Here is a 20,793-nt window from a genome sequence, read left to right as displayed (position 1 = left end):
TTCTGCTTTTGAGTCTTATATTCTCTAAAATACCCACAAACACATAGTTCTGCCTCCCCCTACCAAACCAGGCCAGCTTTAGAAAAGTCGGAAACACCGTTTCCCCACTTCCTAGGCACAGTTCAGCTTTACCAGTAGCTGCCAATCACTCAATTCTGATTGGGGAGGTCCTTCCTGCGCCATGGTGCCCTCCAGCTTTTAATGCAGAACCACATGGATTCTCAGCCTCCTTGTAAACTGCCTTCTTCCTGCAAACCGCGTGCATCTCCTCTCCTTCTCAAAACCACATGGCGAGAGCCTCTTAAAGCAGCCTGGAGAGCCCTCTCAAAATCACATGGAGAACTCAGCTTCTTTAATTGGCATGGAGAACCTAGCTTCTTTTCTGCATGGAGAAGGCCCCTTCACCAAGCCGCATGGAGGGAGTGAGAGAGAGAGAGCAATCTGGAGACCCCCCTCCTCCAAACCACATGGAGGGAGAGCGCGAGAGCGGGAGAGAGTGAGACAGAGCTAAAATGTCCTCAGCTGCTTATATATCCCTGACCACGTCCTCTCACAGAGTGGGTGTTGCAACCAGTTTTGACCATTCACAGAACCCTATGCAGGCTCTGTAGGCTCCTTCCGTACCATCCCACAGTTCAAGACTCCTCCCATCTTCTTGGGCCTTGGAAGTATCAAAGCCATTTTGCGTAACAAAGACACTAGCAACTAGCCCCAAGCATGCAAAAGCATCTTAAACGCTGCTTCCTTTTCCTCATCTCCCAGCTGCAAACTCTGGGGTTTGTTTTTGGACTCCCCTGTTTCTGTAACAAACCAACATTTTCTAAAAAACCAGCACGTGATTGTCAGAACATGGCAGCAGCTGGACTGCCCGCCTAAACTTTTGACTTATGCAAATAAACTCTGTGCAAATTAACCTGCTCCCAGCCTCTCCCATTGGAAATGAAAATGGATTTTGCTCGTTCTCAGAAGAAATGTTGATGGACCTAGCATGATATATGACTGGCCTGGTTGGAGAAAACCAGGAAGATGTAAATAATCTGTTGAATGTGTTTATGGGTAAACTCACCCTAATGGAAACGTGTGTTTGGCAAAGTGTGGAGACAGAGCCTGAACACATACAGGCATGTGATTCCTATGGGTCCACGTGGGTGACTGAGAGTCTTTACTCCTTCTCCTTTTCCAGTTCATACGAGCCCTTGAGTCTGTATGGGAGTTTTCTCTTTATTTCAACCCCCTTTCTTCTCTTCCCTTGATAAGCCTGGTGTAAAATCCTACACTGTTCTCTAGGTGACTTCTCAGAGCAAGGCCACCTGACAGTGCTGTTACGCAAGTACATGTGGGTAAAAGATCCTTTCAAATTGCAAAATGGAGAAATGGAATGGAATATGAGAAAACACTAAAAGGGCACTGAAGTCATTTCAGATTTCACATTGCAACTAACCTTCAAAAAACTATTAGCTAGGAGAAAGTTCTCAAGGTCTGGGCAGTTCTTACTAAATTCTACACTTGTTAAGTGTTAAAATGTAGCAGATGCAGCTTGAAAAATAGGATAAGCCTGACAGGAACTAAAATAGGATAAATATAACCCACTGCAAAGAAGAATTCAACATGTAATGGACAAAATAGTGTATATAAGCAATGGCTAACCTCCCTTCAGGAAGACAGACAGAGCTTTGGATGTGAGTCCTCTGTCTATGTACTTGCTGCAAGTAAATAAAACTACCATGTGACAACTGTCAGGGAAACCTTGCTCTGAGAAATCACCCAGAGACCACAGTGGGACCAGGCAACGGGTTTATTTTTTCTTCTTCTTTTTTTTAAAGTATATTTTATTGATTATGTTGTTACAGTAGTTCCAATTTTTTCCCCTTTGCTCCCCTCTGCCCAGTACCCCCCTTCCCTCCAGCAATCCCACCCCCCTTAGTTCACGTCCATGGGTCGTGCATATAAGTTCTTTGGCTTCACCCTTTCCTATATTATTCTTAACTTCCCCTTGTCTATTTTGTACCAACCAATTATGCTTCTTAATCCCTACACCATATCCCCATTTCTCCCCCTCCCCCCTCCAAGCTGATAACCCTCCAAATGATCCCCATACCTATGATTCTGTTCCTATTCTGGTTTGCTTAGCTGGATTTTGTTTTTGTGTTTTAGATTCATTTGTTGATAGTTGTGAGTTTGTTGTCATTTTAGTGTTCATGGTTTTGATCTTTTGCTCAAGTTAAGTCCCTTTGACATTTCATATAATAATGGCTTGGTGATGATGAACTCCTTTAGCTTTACCTTGTCTGGGAAGCACTTGATCTGCCCTTCTATTCCAAATAATACCCTTGCTGGATAGAGTAATCCTGGTTGCAGGTTACCTTTCATCACATTGAATACTGCTTGCCAGTCCCTTTCTTCCTGGAAAGTGTCCTCTGAGAAATCAGCTGATAGTCCTATAGGCACCCCCTTGTAGGCAACTCTCCACCTCTCTCTTGCTGCCCCCAGGACTCTGTCTTTATCTTTCACCTTTGGCATCTCAATCATGATGCGTCCTGGTGTGGTCCCCTCTGGGTCCAGCTTGCCTGGGACCCTCCATGCTTCCCGAACCTGTATGTCTATCTCCTTCACAAAATTTGGGAAGTTTTCCTCATTTTTTTCAATTCTTGCTTCCTCATTCTGCACTTGTTGACTGTTTTTTTCTTCCATATGTTCCAAATCATTGATTTCAACCCCAGTTTACTTCCCTTTGCCATTGGTTTTGTGTGGATTTTCCCTCACTTCATTTAGCATAGCCTTCACTTCTTCCCTTATGCGTCTGCCATACTCAAGCATATCTGTCAAACCTGTGAGCATCTTTATCACCATTGTTTTGAATTCTCCATCTGTTAGGTTGTCCATCTCCTCATCTGTTAGGTTGGCTATCTCCTTGTCGCTTAGTCTCCCACTGGAACCTTGATCCGTTCCCCCTTTTGGGCCATACTTCTCTGTCTCCTCATTTTGAGAGGCTGCTGTGTTTGTTTGCCTCTGAGTCCCAGGTAGAGCTGTCTCACCTGTTATGTTGTAAGGGGCGGAGCCTTAGGGACTCGTCAGTACAGGGCGACCTGTTTCACCACGTTGTGCTGCTGTATGTGGGGGAGGTGTCTGAGAGGGAACAATGCCGCCTGCCCAGCACTTGCCCCTTTTCCAGGCACCTCTCCCACTTCCGCACCGGACTGGCGCCCCTCTAGCTGTTGCCCTGGCCGTCGTTCCCAGAGTGGGTGGGTCTGAGGACGTTCTAAGACCATGTGGGCCCTTTAAACAAGTGGACTCTGCTGAGAGACCTGCAATTTCTTCCTCTGCCCCAACCCCTACTGGTCTGCACAGTCAGAAGCAGTGAGGCTTGATTTTCCCTGGTGCTGGAACCATGAGCTGCGAGGTCTGGTGAGGAGCTGGGAACACTCCCCAGGTGTCCCCTCTGACTTTTTAAAATGTGTGACTGCGCTTTCCGCCGGCCTGCCGCTGCCGCCGCTGCTGCTGCCACCACACCACGTCCTCTTCACCCCAGTTCCACCCCTCCTACCTGTCTGGATGAGTATTTCTTCTTTATATCTTTTCTGGACCCTCATGCAGTTTGATTTTCTGGAACTTCTGGTTGTCTCTAGTTTTGAGGTAGTTGTATTCCTTCTTAGTTATGGAGGGAGATGCAGCGTGTCTGTCTAGGCCTCCATCTTGGCTGGAAGTCTCAGGCAACGGGTTTATTGAGAGAAAAGGGGGGTGGAGGGGAGAGGCAACTCCCGGACCGACTCAAGGGCCTGTAGGAGCAAGGGAAATGGGGAGCAAGGGAACTGGGAGTGGAATGTGGAATGGGGATTCCCGGTCCTCCTCGTGGGCCCATAGGTGTCCCACCCACACTTCTGCAGGCAACTTTTTTATAGTTGTCAAACACACATTGCAGTGACAGTGAGTTTGCTTATCAACATATTCAGTAGGTCATTTACATTTCATTGCTTCCCCCCCCCAGGTTACTTAACGTATCAGGCGAGGCCTGTTAACATTTCCTCTGGGAACAGCTAGCTTTATCAGCATTTCCTCTGGGAACCCCGGCCAGGACGAGGTGTGCATTCTAGCTGCCTCAATGTTCTGACAACAACCATGCCCCATTCTTGAATAGAACACCCTAAGTGGCTGAGTGTTAGTGTAGTATCAAAGAGTATCCACAATGATCTGCATAAGATATTAAAATACTTCTTCTTCCAATTATTTATCAGTGTGAGACTGGATTTCCTTTTCATACTTCAACCAAAACAACAGTGCAATGGAGTGAAGGCAGAGGCAGATATGAGAATCCAGCTGTCTTAAACCAGATATTAAAGAGATTTTCAAAAAATGTAGAACACTGCCACTCTCCTTACTCACTTTTTGGTTTGAAGATATAGTTATGCACTCTATTATGCTATTTTAAATTCTCATCTTAAATTTATTTGTTTTTTCTTTTATTTAGATTTTATTTACTTTTAGAGATGGGGAAAGGAGGAAGAAAGAGAGAGAGAGAAATATCAATCGGTTGCCTGTTGCACACATTTTCATACATCCCGCACTTTATCTGATAGAGTAATAAATGCTAGTTTCTTTTTTATAAAGCTTTTATTTATTTATTTTTAGAGAGAGGAGAAGGGAGGGAGAGAGAGAGGGAGAGAAGCATTGGTGTCTGGTTGCCTATCACGTGCCCCCGACTGGGGACCTGGCCTAAAACCCAGGCATGTGCCCTGGCTGGGTACCAAACTGGTGAAACTTCAGTTCATAGGTCAGTGGTCAATCCACTGAGCCACACCAGCCAGAGCTCAGTTTAAATTTATAAAATGGTAAATATTAATAGATGTAATCCATGTAACCAAAAGCTCTTTGAGCTGCTCAATAATTTAAAGAGTGTACCTGGCCCGTTGTCTTTATCCTGCTCCTGTTTGTCTAACTGCTTACCATATGCTGATTGTGCAGATTTTTTCATGAGAGGATTAATGTAAGGGATAGATAAAAGGGACTCTCAAACCAGTAAGAAATGATTAGCAGCAAAAGAGAAATGTAATCTTGAACAACTGTAATTTAGAAATGGAGGGGCTAGAGACATGGGACTGGAGACATAAACAGTCAGCGTTAACCCAGAATATAAAGGGCATAATATTTATCATCTGGGAAAATGTGGTAAGCAGGTTAAGAAAACTTTCAAGAGGAAATGTGGGGCTGGAGACATAAATAGTCAGAGTTAACCAAGTGTGAGGGGCACCCATCATGGAATATTTGTCACCTGGGAATTATGCATGATCAGCAAGTTAAGGAAACTTATTCATGAGCTAATTACTACCTAGTCAATCACGTTAGATTGTAACTGCAGAGCATCCAGTAGGGAAAAACAGAGAGGAAGGAGACGGGGTGGAAAGGGGCCTTTACTCGTGTTAGGATAAAAAAGCCAGCTCCATCTTTTCGGTGTGCGTCCTTTGGTCGGCTGCACCCTGACTTGCAAATCCATGAATAAACAAATGCCTCGTTTACTACTTAAGTCCTGTGTCCTGGTGTTTTCATTGTGAGCATTTCTCACATTAATAAACTAAGAACTTAAAAAAAAAACTGAGGCAAAGAGAGTAATTGCTCAAATCATGCAGCTAACAAATGCCAAAGCTGGTATTTGAACCCAGGCATCTCACCCCAAGCTTATGTACTTCCTTTGGGAACATGTGTTAAAGCCTTTAAAATATTCACCTTCTTTGCCCTGTTACCAGGGAGAGACCCGAGTGAGGGCTCCCACCCCACAACCCTCCGCTGAGCTTGTTCCTGGGTTCTTGCCTCACTAGCAAGAATCAAATTCAAGCAAACATGTACAGGGGAAATGAGATAGCAAATTTATTTACAAAACACATATGAGCACAAAGCTGCAAGCAGGCACCTGGCTAGTCTGAATGTTCCACATATAGAGGAAAGAAAGTTGTAAATTTGTTTTTATACCTTTGAGCCAGGGCTACAAGTGGGCACTCAGCTAATCTGAGTGCGCTAACTACTGGGGTCAAGGGTTATATATATACCTTAGTCAGCTTCTAGGTTCCCCTTCCTTCTCCGCCTTCTAGATCTTGGGATCAATATAGAGTTACAAAAGCTTTCTTTCTCAGCTAGTAAAGGCTCTTTGTCTTAGTGAAATTGTTACAGAGCCTCCCTTTCCCAGCAGAATCTCAAGGACTCCCTTCCTCCTGCGCTGTCTTTGCTTGTGATGTTCCTAAGGGCCAGGCAATCTTATTGGACGGAGCTCAGGACTGCTGAATCAATGGGTGAGACATGTCTCTCTCTTCCTCCCTGCCCTAGTTCACTACCATTCCTACCTAACAGACCTCTTTCAGGAATTTAAAGAAAGGGGATAATCAGAGATGACAGTAATTTATATACAAAGATGTTTATGAGATAAAATTAGTAACAATCAGTAGTCCAGTGGATGATTAATAGCAAATAAATCCATGGAGGACTTTGAAGGACAGTGGAGAATGTCCAGGAAATGACGTGTCCCCAGGAGAAAGGACTTGGGAACAATGGAAGCCATGCAGGCTGAACCTGGGGTGGGAAGGAGGAATCTGCAGAGGCAGGGCTGGGAGGGAGCAGAGAGCCTTTTCTGGAAGCGTGTGCGGGTTCTTTTGATATTTGGACACAAAGAGGGTAAAGATAGGATTGGGCCCTGGCCGGTGTGGCTCAATTGGTTGGGGCAAGGTCCCCTTACCGAAAGGTTGCATTGGATTCCCCTCCGGTACCTTTGGAAAGCAACCGATTGATGTTTCTCTATCGCATCAGTATTTCTCTTTCTCTCAAAAAGCAATGGTAAAAAAGCCCTCGGGTGAGAGCAAAGATGTGGATTAGGATGCGGAGAACATGGGAAATGCCGGAAACCCAGCAGGCAGACCCCTGGGAACTAGACCTGCACCTGCCCAGGGCGCGGGGGCACTCCCAACAGCAGCGACTGGAGGGAGGTGGAGGGAAGGAGGTGTCAGGGGAGCTTGGGGTTTGCTAGAGAGGAACAGCGTCTTCATTCTGCAAACGCCGAGGACACACAACCGGAAGTCCAGGGGCTCCGCCCGGTGAAGAACAGTTGGAAGGAGCGGTCCGCGAACTGGGGAGGGTTGCGGTGAGCAAAAGGGCAGGTACAAGGGGCAGGTACGCCTTGCGGGAGGGGAGGCGAGGCGTCGGGCCAAGCTCAGGGGCTCAGAGCTCGGGACCCCTGAGGAGCAATGCGGGCGTCCACTCAGATGATACTGGGGCTGCTCTGCTCGCCACCTGCCAAGTGTTCAGGAAAGCAGCGCCATAGCCCCGCAGCTTCCTGCACTGGAGTATTCCCGGTCTCCACTGCACATGATGGTCGGAGAACGACAAGTGTCCAGTGGCTGTGCGAAGGGCGACCGCTGGACCAATGGACGAGGGCTTGACCTATGGGTGCTGGCTGGACCTACGGGCAAGGGCGGGACCGGTTGTCGAGGAAGGGACCAATGCCAAAGATACTGGGCCACTCAGGATACTGCTCTAAGCGGTGCCAGTGGCTTTGATGAGTTGAGGGACCTTCCCTCCGCTTGCTCAAGACGACTGGATTGAACGAGGCCTTTAAAAAATGCCTGGGCAGCCCTGGTCGGTGTGGCTCAGTGGATTTAGCGCCAGCCTGTTAATTGAAGGGTCGCGGGTTCCATTCTCGGTCAGGCTAAATGCCCGGTTTGTGGGCCAGGTCCCCAGCTGCGCGTGTGCGAGAGGCGGCCGATCTACGTTTCTCTCGTACATGTTTCTCTCTCTTTTCCTCTCTCTCTAAAATAAATAACTAAATAAAATCTTTTTTAAAAATGCCCCGGTTTTCTCCGCAGGGATCTGGGGTCACACCCTGGGGGAGGCCCAGGCGTCGCAGTAAAACCCACTCGCCTAGTGCTGCAGAGGATCCAAATCCAAGCCTCTGAATCACCAACATCCCCCACGCCCCCTACGCGCTGATTGGTCGGGATGGTAGTTCGGCGCGGTTCTGGGAAGACCTGGAAAAGTGGAGTTCACCCAAGGAATGGGGTTCTTGCGTCACTACTGCGCATGCTTGCATCGTGACCCTAGCTTGAGGTGACGGTTGCTACCGAGGCGGGGGCCGCAGGCACTAAAGCTGAGATACTTGCTAAGGCTTGGTCTCCGGAGAGGAAGGGCTCCTCTGCGGTCGCTGCCCGGCCGGTGCCTGGTAAGAACGGGCCCCAGCAGGTCGGGGAGGGTCCTGTCCTGGGTCTCACGGCATGGATGCGCCCTCCGGCCAGGGTCTTTTGTGGTTCCTAAGGGTTGCAGATCCTGGTAGTTCCCCTTGCTCTGCGTCTGGCGCTCAGGCCGCCTCCTTGTCCTTTATCTGTGATTCGTCTCTTTCTCCTCGCTTCTCCTCCCAACCCAACTGACCCTGGAACTGAGTCCTGGCAGACACCTTAAATCAGGGAGCTTCACATTGGCCTGCCTTTCCTTGACCCCACCCAGTACTGCTCCCCTTCCTGCACCCATCCTCAGCCTCGTCCCACCCTGTGGCTCTAGAGGTCCCCGCAGGGATGACAGAGAGTTGGAGGTGTGAGATACTGGGGCGGGGGAAACACTCAGAGGCTTGGTTAAGAAGAGATGGAAATGATTGGAGATAATGGGAGATGGGGCCATCGGGCGCGGATTAGACAGGTCTGATGACAAATTACAATGGGTAAGAAGGAGTAAAAGTAATATTCCGAGTAATAGTGATCAGGGGAAAGCCGGTGCTATAATATGAAATTCCCACTTTGGAGAAGCTCTTCTGACTTCATACTATAGAGTAGCAGTTCTTGACCTTTTTTGGGTCACTGTTGCTTTGAAAATCTCCCTGTAGGGATATGTACCTGCACAGCTAAGTTGACCCATCATCCCACCAGCAATCCATTCAAAGCTCTCCATGAACTTCATGGGACAGTGATTATCAGGGGTCAGTATCACTGGGAACTTTGCTTTTTAATTCTCACCAGAGGATATGTTTATTGATTTTAGAGAGGAAGCGAGGGGACAGAGAGACGGGAAAAAAAAATCAATGTGAGAGAGAAACATCAATCAGTTGCTTCCCATATGCACCCCCACTGGAATTGAACCCCCAACCCAAGTATGTGCCCTGACAGGGAATCAATCCCGCAACCTTTTGGTGTATGGGATGATGCTCCAGTCAATGTAGCCACCGGACTGGGAATTTTTTACTTTATTTTGAAGTTATTTATCTATTTGTTCTTAGAGAGAGGGGAAGGGAGGGAGGAAAAAAGGGAGAAAAACGTTGATCAGTTGCAAGACCAGTTGCAACCCAAGCATGTGCCCCAATGGGGAATTGAACCAGTGACCTTTCACTTTGCAGGACTATGATGCCCAACCAACTGAGCTACACACAGTCAGGACTCACTGGGAACTTTTAAAAACAACCATTTAACTCTTTACCTACCTGTTATTAAGAACCTCTGCTAAATTCACCACTGTTCCTCTTACGCAGGTGAAACCAACCTGTAGAGGTTAAGGGGTTTGCCCTCATGGCAGAGGACACAAGTGTTGATGGATGTTGATGGTATTTCTCTCCCATAAGTATGAGGGTAATTTTGCCAATTCATCATCAGCCACCAGGCAGGGCTCCCACCTTTCAGAATCTCACCAAATAAGGTATTGGATCTCCCATTAGTTTCCTATTGCTTCAGTAACAAATTACCACAAATTTAGTGGCTGAGAACAACACAGTTTTGTAACCATCTTACAGTTCTGGAGTTCAGATCTGATTAGGTCTCACTGGGTTAAAATCAAGGTGAGGGCAGGGCTGTTCCTTCCTGGGGACTCTAGGAGAGATCATCTATTTCTTTGTCTTTTGCATCTTCTAGAAGCCTTCAGCATTCCTTGGCTCATGGCCCCCTCCCTCCATCTTTATAGCCAGCAACATTGCATTTCTTTGACCCTGCTAACATCAGCACATCTTTCTCTGACTCTCTTCTTCTGATTCCCTCTTCTGCTTTTTAGGTTCCTTTTGATTTGGCCCACCTGGATAATCCAAGCTAATCTCTTACTTTAGTAACCTTCATTTCATCTGAAAACTGAATTCCTCTTTGCCATGTAAGGTAACATTCACAGGTTCCAGGGATTGGGGCCTGGACATTTTGAGGGGGGCATTATTCTGCATCCCAAAGATCTGATGATGTCTCAGAGCCTCCTGCCAGTTTTTAACATTCTGTGAGCCATCTTTAACTTCTGGGTCTCCAATGTCATGGCAGCTAGTTGGGATAAGTGAGTGACTGGAGGCCATAGCAATATAAAAGCCCCAGATAACACAGTTTGGGGAATGTGCAAACTGAGAGGAGTAAGGTAACTGTTAAGCCTTTTGATATTTATAATTAATTTCTTCACCTTTTTTTTAATCCTCACCCAAGGACATGCTTATTGATTTTAGAGAGTGGGGAGGAAGGGAGAGAGAGAGGGAGAGAAACATCCATGCGGGAGAGAAACATCCATGCGAGAAGAGAAACATCAATCGGTTGCCTCTAATACTTGCAGGCATGTGCCTTTACCAGGAATCGAAACTGTGACCTTTCTGCTTACTGGACGATGCACCAACCAACTGAGCCACACTGTCTGGGGCTCTGCTCCACCTTTAAAAATTCTGTTTGTTTATTGTACTTTCACCGTGTAAAAATTAAATTCTCAAAATATGCACATTTGGCTTAAAGTAGCTGCCTCTCAACTCTTCTCTTTACACCTAGAAAATACATTTCTAGAAGGCTCGGGATGGATCCAGAAAAGCGACTGATGTGCGTCCTAGTGGTGTGAAGTAGTATTTCATTGTGATTTTGTTCTGCATTTCCCTTCTGACTAATGATGTTGAACATCTCATGTGCTTATTATCCATTTAAATATTTTCTTTGCAGAAAAGCTGTTCATAGCCTTTGCCCATTATTCCATTTGGTTATTGTCTTTTTATTAGAGTTAGAGTTCTTTATAAATTCCAGATAAAAGTCCCTTATCAAATATATGGTTTGCAAAAAATTTTTCCCATTCTGTGGGTTATCTTTTAACTTTCTTTATGGTGTCCTTTAATTCACAGAAGTTTTAAATTTTCTTCAATGTATCTAGTTCTTCTTTGGTTGTCTGTACTTTTAGGGTCTTATTGAAGAAAGTTTGCCTAATCCAAGGTCATTAAGGCTTACTCCTATATTTTTTTTAAAAAAGAATGTTATAACTGGCTTTTACAATTAAGTCTAAGATCTGTTTAGAGTTAATTTTTGTATATGATGTGAGGAGGGAATCCATCTTCATTCTTTTGTGTTGGATACCTAGTTGTTCCAACATTCAACAGTTGTTGAAGTCTATCCTTTCCCCCATATCAAGGGTCGGACTTAATCTTCACCTCCTGAAAGAGGAATTGTTTACCTTTTAGAATTATTAATGAGGATGACTTGACCCTTCTTCCCCATTTATTTATTTATTCATTCAATTATTTATATCAGTGTGGACTTATGGATATGCATTTTATTCTTTGGGTTATATCCTGAGGACTTACTCTGAAGTTCTGGATGCAGCTTCCTCTGTAACTGACGTTTCTCACTTTAAGCCTCAGCTGCGCAGGGCGGAATAGCTGAGGAATGTTGGCTCTGGACCAGCCAGAACTGGGTTCAAGTTTTGGCTCCCGCTATCTCTGCTGTCCTGGGCCACTTATTTAAGTCCCTGGGCCTCTCAGTCCTACTAGGGGCAGAGCAGGGATGACGATGACAATTGGAAGGAAGGTTGTTGGGTTATGTATGGTACTGGAGGTATGGACTAATGTCATAGATTTTTGTTCCTGGCTCAGGTCCCAGCTTGAGGACCAATGACATGGCTCTGGGTGGGTCACTTTAATGTTGAATGTGGACAGCAGTGCCAGAGGGGTAGGGTGTGATATCTCTCTCTCTCTCTCTCTCTTTCTGTCTTGCTAATTTTATTCATTTTAAATTCTAGTTGTTTACATTAATCTTTATTTTTAAATGTTAAATATTTTCCCATTGTAAAAATAGTTCGTGAACATTACAATTTGGGAAAAATAATAGAAAATTAGAAAAAATAATAGAAAACTAGCAAAAATGAAATCTCTTATTCCCACCACTGCCAACATTTTGATAAATTACTTTTTAGTTGACTTTAGTGCATTTTTATATAATTATTTGAAAACAAACTAGAAAGCACCTGCTTTTTAAGTTAAGAACAGGTCAAATAAATACATGACAAATATGACTGGAATGGAGAATTAATAAAAGGAAAGACAAGTGGCTTGAGAGAGAAAGACATGGGACAAAGACCAAAATTCTTGGTCTTTGTTTCTGGAAAAACGCACAGTTGTTTAGCCTAGAAAAGATCATCTTTGCCAAATGTGTTCATTTAAGTCATTAAATGTGTGGACTTTCTTTCTAATAATGCTTTTTTTGTAAACTAAATATAAACACTTTGAAGCCTTATATCCTTTTAGCCTTTTCCTTTTTTACCCCTTGTATCCTTTCTCTCTTTTTTTTTAAATCTTGGTAAAATGGTTCATTTTAAGGAGCAAAATCTCTATCTTGTGGCCTTCTATAATACTGTTGCTTAAGGTTTAATTTGAATTTTCCACAACTACAGAGGTGAATTAAATTGTGCTCTGGCACTTTATAAGGATCTTTACATCTGGTCTGGTCTCTAAGCTGGTAGTTTGTACACTAATAAGTGGAAAGAAAACAGGAAATACAATTATTTGAAAGCTTTGCTTGTAGCTATGAAAAAATATATGTAGAAAACATGCAGAAATGAAAGCAGTTTGTGACAGAATGGTAGGATTATGCAGATTTACTATTGTTTAATGTATTCTATATAACTTTCAAAATTTTAAAATAAGCTCAATATAATCTCTCATTGCTTTTCTTTAGTTAGAAAACTAAATCCGGATAAATTAAATGTGGTGTCTCAGCAGTGTAGAAGAGCTGTTTATTGTGCAGGAATATGTTTTCAAACTGGTAGTTCTTGGAGGAAGGTGGTTTCTACAAGCATATTTTATTTTATTTTTTTATTTGGATGACAATCTAAAGAAAAAATTTCATATAAACCTATTCTGGCTCCCCTGGATAACAAGCAGAGTTTTTGGAACTGTGGAGGCATTTGTGCTAAGATCCACCTGGCTTGAGGTCTCCTTACTGAGCAAATAGCCCCTAGTCTCATGTGCTGGCCTTGCGTGCTCCTCCCTTCTGAGAGCCTGCTCTCGGTTTGAACATGCATGGAAGTTTGGGATCAAGATGTAGGGATACCACAAGCTATGATTTATTGGGCACTTACCATGTCCTATGCTGTTGTGCACTGAATTGTGCCTGTCCCCAAATTCATATGTTGAAGTTCTAACCCTCAGGACCTCAGAATATGACTATATTGGAGATAGGGCCTTTCAAGAGGTAATTAAGATTAAAATGTGTCATATTTGGTTGGCCTTGATTCAGTATGAGCAGAGTCCTTATGAGAAGATATTAGAATACAAACATGCATGCGCGCGCGCACACACACACACACACGTGGAAAACCATGTGAGGACACAGAAATAAGGAAACAGTGGGAACCACAAAGCCAGTTGAAGAAACAGGTCCAGGGGTACAAGTAGGCATCTCTGGGCCTTGACACTGCCTGGGTCTGAGACAGGACAGGCAAGATGTCTCCCCAGGTTGCAGCATTGTCTCTGGGCTAACACTGTAAACTGGGAAGATGTACCATCCATCCACCACCTAGTTGCCCACAAAACAAAAAAGGCTACCCCATGCTGATGTCTTCAGAGCAGCCTGGCCCTGGTAATCTGTCTTTTCTCTTTCTCCAGGCCAGAAGCCAGGGAGCCTTCAGTGACCACAGATTCTCTGAACAACTCCATACCCTGTTGCCACCTAGCCAAGCCGGCACCAACTCAGGCACAAGGTCACTGCACTCATGGGGCCCTGGCACCTCCTGAGCTCTGGGTGGCCCCAGTCAGGAGGCCTGGGTTGGGGGCAGGATCTAGTTGTGAGTCCAGGGAGTTCCATCTCCCAGGGCCTGGCATCCCCTCTGTGGTCTGCAGAGTGTCAGGGTGAAAAGGTGCTGGGAATTCTGGGAGGGTTAGTGACCTGAACTTAATGTCCCCAGTGCTTGTGTCAGATGCTTGGTGCTCAGGAACACCACTGACTGTCATCCTGGACAAGGTACACCAGGTGTCATGTGAGGGAGGGCTCTGGATCTTCCTCAACTAGACTCCCAGCTACTTCATGGCTGTGTTTGTCACCCTGACATGCTCAGTGTCCTCATCTATAAACTGGGTCAGTAAGAATGGTGAACTTTTATAGCACGGGGGCTGAAAGGTTAAATTTAAAAACCCGTGAAGCTCAGTTACAGTATTTTAATCCCCCAACAGTGCCCTCTCCCTCCACTAAGAACCAGAAAGTGAGGTTTGGGTGGGGGAGGTGACATACTCACTGCTGCCAAGAGAGGAACTGGGCCAGTCTCTCCAGCTCTGTTCAGGTCCTTGCCCATCCTGGTGCCCCATCTGCCCAACCTGCACCCCAGATCCATTCTCCTGAGCCCCAGGCTTCACTAATGGGGAGTTGTATTTTCTCTTAGGACAGAGTCCCTGGACTGCCAGGTTCCTTGCCAGTGAGGAGTAGAAATCCATCTACTGGGGCCTGAGCGTGGCCTAGGGGACAGTCTATCAGTCCCAGAATGCCCCTGCCTGAGCCCAGCAAGCAGGAAGGCGAGAGTATGAAGGCCGATCAGGAGCCATCCCCTGAGTCCCCTGAGACTGGCACAGATGTCGTCCCTACAGCCCCCAAGAAGCCCAGGAAGTTCTCCAAACTGGTCCTGCTGACAGCCTCCAAAGACAGTGCCAAAGTGGTCGCGGCCAAGCGCAAAGGAGTGCACTGCATCATGTCTCTGGGGGTGCCTGCCCCCACCACCCTTGCCAAGGCCCTCCTTAAGATCCATCCTGAGGCTCAGCGTGCCATTGAGGCAGCCCCCCAGGAGCCCGAAAAGAAATGCAGAAAGCTGGACACAGGTGAGACCCTGGTCCCAGAGAGCAAAACTGAACAAGACATCCCTGGACCAGAAGTCCACTGATACCTGGGCAGCCGAGGTGACAGGCTAGGCTGACTCTGGAAAGAGTGTGCCTATCCTGTGAATGTGTCTGTATATTCTGTCTTTCCATGACACATCTCTGTAAATCTCTCTCTGTAGCCTCCGTGCATGTGTCTAGGGTTCTGTGTCTACATATATATTTGCCTGGGAAGGCGTGTCTATGTGTGTGTCCTTGTGTGTTCCTGTCCCTGGGCCTACTTCTGTCAATGTCTGCTATTATGTGTTTGTGTGTTTACGTGTCTGGGGGTCTGTGTGTACATGTTTCTGTGCCAGAGTGTATTTGAGGCCCCAAGTAGAACCCTCCCCCCGCCTGCCCACTGCCACCTCCACCAGGCTTGGTGTAGATGACAGTGGAATGTAGAATCCTGAGGGATGCCTGGGGGAGGGGATGTCTAGTGGCTGGGAAGGAGTTGAGCTGGGGTTTCTTTTTGACTGGAAGTGGGGTCTGCCATGCCTTAAGAAGACAGAGAAAATAAAAGCCACAGCAGTTGGCTCTGTTTGCTGCCTAGGAGCAAGCAGCCCCCTTGGAGTCAGTCAGGGTACTTGGCCTGGCAGCCAGTCTCTGGAAAGGGAAACCATTTCCATCATGTAGCTGGGCAGTGCAGTTGATCCCTCCTCACTGGTGGAAATTTTGTGGCAAGTGCTCTGGAGTCAGGCGGGGAGCCCTGCTGTTTCCCCAAGGCTAAGACTTTGGGTCTCCTGAGATCAGGGCACCCCAGCTACAAGCCTGGAGCTCACAGGGGACCTAAGGAACCCCTTACCCTCCATCCCTTGCTGGACAGGAGCTGCAATCAGGGAGTCGGGGACCTCATCTCCCCAGAACCTGCAGCATGCCCCACTCACCTTTTGAGCACTTCTGCCAGCCAGTTCTGGTTCAGGTGTCTCCATGTGTCTACCTGCTTCCTCCTGCCATCCCAGGGGGTGGAGGTTACTACCGCAGGACCTGTTGGGCAACAAGGCTCAGAGTGGCCAAGTTACTACTCTGAGGCCACTAGCTGATTACTGCAGAGGGTGAAGGGGGAACATCTGGCTAAGGGTTTGTTCTTCCCACTTAACTCAGTTGGTTGGGTAATCTCCGGGGTCTTTTCCACCCTGTCTGAGACCTCTGCTTAGACATCTGCCCAGGTTCTGGGGCTACATGGGCCCCACTCCACATGTGCTATTGTTAGAATTAGAACAAAGTCACCCTTCCTGAGATGGAGAACAGAGGAAGGACTAACTCAGCTCCACAGTCTCCCTTAGGCAGGCACTCCAGCAGTCAACAACCCCCCTATCTTTACCGTTGTACCTAGTCCACACCTTCTCCACCTCTTGATCCATCCCAGGGCAGGAAGTGTAGATAGCAGCAGCTTCCTAGTGCTCAGCCCAGATTTGGCCCGGTTTCCTGGAAATGACTTTAGCAGCCTCTGTGGCCTTTGGGAGCATATCTCTGGAGTTGGCAATTCTCTAAGTAAGCCAGTGGTACCCCCACCTCTCCCTTTTTCTCTGACACCATCCTGACCCACCCTCTTCTCTTCCTTCCAGAAGGAAAAGAAGACAGAAGGTTGGCAGGGAGGCCTGCCCCCAGTCCTACAGTGGGCGGGGAGGAGTCCTCTCTGGGGCCCAGCAAGGCCACATAACTCTGACAACTGCAGAAGCAGCATCCTTGATGGGTCAGTGAACTTGGCTGTGACGTCTGCCTGGGGCCCAGTCCCTGACTGATTTTCACTCTCAACATCATGTAATGTTTTTCAGCTCAAGTGCAAGTTACTTTTGTAAGCAGAAAAAAAATAAAATAAAATAAGCTACATGCTAGATCCCATCGTGAACAGGTTGTATAAATTCCAGAATTCTGGGTCCTTTGAGGCCCAACTCTAACCCTACCACCTCTTGGACCCTGTCTACCCTACCAGCCCTCACATGGTCCTTCCCCAGGGCTGCCTGGCCTGGGCTATCTCTCAGACCCAGGAGGGCTCTCAGGAGCCTTCATCCCCCATGACCTCACACCCTTGGGGTGCCTTCAATCTGGAAAATCAGCCGCTGGCCCAGAGACTAGATGAAGTCTCAGAGGTTTCCCCTTCTTTCTGCCTTGGTCTGAAAGTGGACAGTGATACCTCCAGCCCTGACCCCCTAAGAAGCTGATCGAGCCCCTCCCTGACTCTCCTTTCACGGCTTGTTCCCTTGCTGGAGTGTCAGCCTGCTTCTGTTGGATTCTCAGGAGTCTTACCTTCTTCAGGTAGCCACATGGACTGACAGCCACCTGCACAGGGGCCCTGCAATCATGGCGGCCCAGGGTCCTACTGAGGAGGGGGTTGGCCTGCAGTCATGTTCCTTCCAGGTGGTTTGGAGGCTGAGGGAGACGACCAGGAACCTGAGCCCCTTCCCAGGCCCTGAGTGCTGTCCTTGCTGGAGGAGGAGGTGAAGAAACGCCGTTTGCTTTCACCCAGAAGTCAAGAGGCCCCCACTGGAAAGTTGTCAGCCTCAGTTGTTTCACCACATGTGGTCCTCATTCTTTGAAAACTGCCACTGGACACAAGGAAATGACTTATTTTTAAAAAGTAGAGTTTAGAGGCCTTATGTTTTAAAACAACATTTTCCAAATGTAATCAGTATCTGTTGACTCACTCTCTGGAGAGGGAGTTATTCAGCACGTTTTCCTTGCCAGCTTTCCATTTTGCTATTTTATTTTTACAGCATGTTTGTTTGTAACATTTATATCCTGTAACCATAATTTGAGATGTTCTTTTGTCTTAATTCTATATTTAAATAGATTCTTCTTACCCACCAATTTCTCCTTTCCTCAGTTCTAAGTCATCCTTTCAATGGGCTGCTTTTGTCTGATGCTAAGAGTGCAGGAGGAGTTGCTCAGGGTGTGATGTGTAATGGTGGAGTGCCACCAGGGAAGCAGCAGTGAAGTGAGGTGAGGAGAGGAGGCATGCAAGGCATGACTTCAGCCACTCAGCCTGGTGTCCATGCAGTCCCAGCCTGGGTGGGTCAGAGAGGATTGACCCCAGCCCGCCCTCTCCCTGAACTTTACTGTGGCATTATTGGCCCCTCCTGCTTCTGCCAGGGAAGCTGCAGGCTGGGTAGGCACTCATGTCCTCAGTGAAGGGCCTGGCTGACTTGATGGCCGCTGGAGGCAGCTTGAGGGCACAGAAAGGGCCCATCTCCCTCCTGAGTGGCAGGTGGTGCCTATCATCTGCCTGAATGTTCAGTACCATGGGGCAGGCAGCCACTGCTGAGCCAAGCTGGGAGTCCACACACTGGGCCCAGCGATGTCAAGATTTTCTTTATTTTGAAACATTTCAAACTTCCATAAAAGTTGAAGGAACAGTGCAGGGGATGTCGTGTGGCCCTCACCTGGATTCACCCTCATCTCGTCCCCCTTTCCCTTTCTTTCCTGCCACTTTTTTTTCTTTTTTAATCAATTAATTTAGTTTTAGAGAGAGTTAAGGGAGGGACAAAGAGAGGGAGAGAAATATCAATGTGTGAGAGATATGTGAATCAGTTGCCTCAAGCACCCCAACTGGAGGAACCTGGCCTGAAACCCAGGCATATTCCCCTAATGGGAATTGAACTGGTTATCTTTCGGTTTGTAGGCCAGCACTCAATCCACTGAGCCACTCCAGCCACGGCTCCCTCTTGCCACTTTCTTGCACCTTCACTTCTTGGAGACCTTAATGTCTGCTGAGAGTGGGTTTCCTGGGATCTAGGTCACAGCTCTGGACTCCCAGGGCTAGACAGGAGACAAGGAACTTTCTGACTGGTAAATTCATGAAAACAAAGGCTAAAGGTTGCCCAGGAGGCCAGGTGCCCCACAGCATCTGACAGGGTCCTGACTCAGTGGACTCATGGAGAGCAACCTGAGGAAGCCCCTAGAGGGAGCTGAAGGGTGAGGCGGGTGGGCATGAGAAGATTAAGTGTAGGGCCCAGAGGGAGCAGGGCAGGAAGACTAGGAGGCAGGAATGGTGGGCAGATGCTGATGGCTCAGGGCCTGGAGTTCACAGTAAGGGTTTCAGATTTATCATGGGTATTGGGAGGCGGGGGTGGGGTGAGGAGGGATTCATGCAGAAAAAGGACATGGGCAGCATTATTACACAAAACTCCCCCAAGCACCATGAGGATGGACTGGTGGGGGTCCAAAGTGGGATCTGCAAAGCCATTGAAGAGGCCCCCACAGCCTGTGTGAGATAAGAGGGAGGGGAGATAGGAGAGGCTGGAAGGAGGTTGACCTGGGCTCAATGATAGGTTGTTTTGCTTGGGGGACTGGGCATGAGGGAGAGAGGACTGACCTGCCCAGGTGAGGGGTGCCACCCACCAGGAGAAGGGGCAGAGGAAAGTGACCCATTCTGGTTCCACACCGTTGGTATTTTACTGGATGGTTGTGTTCCTGTGAAGAGAGTGGTCCCCACGAGTGTTCAACAGAGCAGAAAATTCTCAGAGGTCGAAGGTTGATGCCAGACAGCTCTGTATTCTGTGAGTGGGTGGGTGAGGCACTAATTATGACAGGATAAGAAGTCAATAGGATGACTATGCACTTCATTTTTTTAAAGTTTTTATTTGTCTCAAGCTAAAGGAAAAGATAATTCATGATCATTGAAAAAACAATAGATTATGAAAAAAATTACAAATATCTTTTGTAATCCACCATTTATAATCCATTGTTTTCATATTCATAAAATGAGGATGATACAGCTCATAATTTTTCTAATAGATTGCAAATGTTTTTCTAACATCCTTTTACTAACTGCACAGCATGCCACTACATGGGTGATAGTTTATCCAACCAATTCTGACTGCTGGAGCATCCCAGTTGTTTCTAGGTTGTTAACAATCTTTTAAACCAAATGTTTTCAACCTTTTTCATCTCATGGCACACATAAACTAATTACTAAAATTCTGCAGCACATCCAAAAATATATGTTTTGCCAATTTAACAAAAAAATAGGTAGAATTTTGATTCATTCACATTGGATGGCCATTGTGTTGCTGTTATCATTTATTTGACAATCTAGGGGAGAAGAGATCAGTACCCCTCAATAGTCAGGTATTGCATGTTTTAAAAATTCTTGTCGCACACGGGTTGAAAATCGCTGTTTCAAACAGCCTTGGTTTTCCTAAGACAGAGCTCTAGAAGTGAGATTGCCTGTGAATACCGGACTCTCTGACATTCTTGCCAATACCTTGTTCTGTCATTAAAAAGGAGAACATAGCACCCTCCTCTTCCCTCCTGTACGCACTGGGGGTTGTATTTCCCTTGGTTGCTTCTGAGAGCGAGTTCGTGGTGGGACCCCAGGTTCCCCACCCACTGTGACTTTGTGGCTGATGCTCTTGGCATCCTGGTGGGGGGCGCAGGCGAACTCAGCGGCGATCCAGCGCCTCCCCAGGAGCACCATTTTCCTGCAGTGCCCATCTATCCTACGCTACGGACCCAGGATGCCTACCCAGGCACCTTAAGGATCGGGCACCGGCTCCAAAGTGCCTCCGGGGGCGGGGGCAGTGGTTGGACTGGCCGTCAGATGGCCCGCTACCGGGAGAATGCAACTAAGATCTTAACTCCTTGTCATCTTCCAACCTGAAGTCTAGCACAAATTGCAGCCCCTCTTCCCCCCCTGTTTTATTTCCCCATAGCACGTACTTCTTTTTTTTTAATTAAAATTTTACTTTTCAACTACAGTTTACATTCAATAAGCCCATACTACT

The 20,793-nt window shown here is 46.9% G+C and overlaps 1 protein-coding gene across 3 annotated transcripts; it reads left to right on the top strand.

The window, feature by feature from the left end:
- Positions 1–8,035: 8,035 nt before the first annotated feature.
- FLYWCH2 (FLYWCH family member 2) lies at positions 8,036–16,907 on the top strand. Of its 3 annotated transcripts, XM_090277170.1 has the most exons (5): positions 8,036–8,194; positions 9,488–9,584; positions 13,832–13,926; positions 14,602–15,031; positions 16,636–16,907. In XM_090277170.1, the coding sequence occupies exons 4-5, from the start codon at positions 14,701–14,703 to the stop codon at positions 16,728–16,730; spliced, it is 426 nt and encodes a 141-aa protein (XP_090133296.1). In that variant the 5' UTR covers positions 8,036–8,194; positions 9,488–9,584; positions 13,832–13,926; positions 14,602–14,700; the 3' UTR covers positions 16,731–16,907. The 3 variants fall into 3 exon arrangements, with proteins under 3 accessions (XP_090133296.1, XP_090133295.1, XP_090133297.1); XM_090277169.1 differs by lacking the exon at positions 9,488–9,584; XM_090277171.1 differs by lacking the exons at positions 9,488–9,584; positions 13,832–13,926.
- The last annotated feature ends 3,886 nt before the right edge of the window (positions 16,908–20,793 follow it).

The sequence above is a fragment of the Furipterus horrens genome, unplaced genomic scaffold (assembly GCF_987537825.1).
Source record: "Furipterus horrens unplaced genomic scaffold, mFurHor1.1.pri manual_scaffold_5, whole genome shotgun sequence".
In the NCBI taxonomy this organism is placed as follows: domain Eukaryota; kingdom Metazoa; phylum Chordata; class Mammalia; order Chiroptera; family Furipteridae; genus Furipterus; species Furipterus horrens.
Note: the sequence above shows the minus strand (reverse complement) of the source record. Positions and strands in the feature narration are given on the sequence as shown.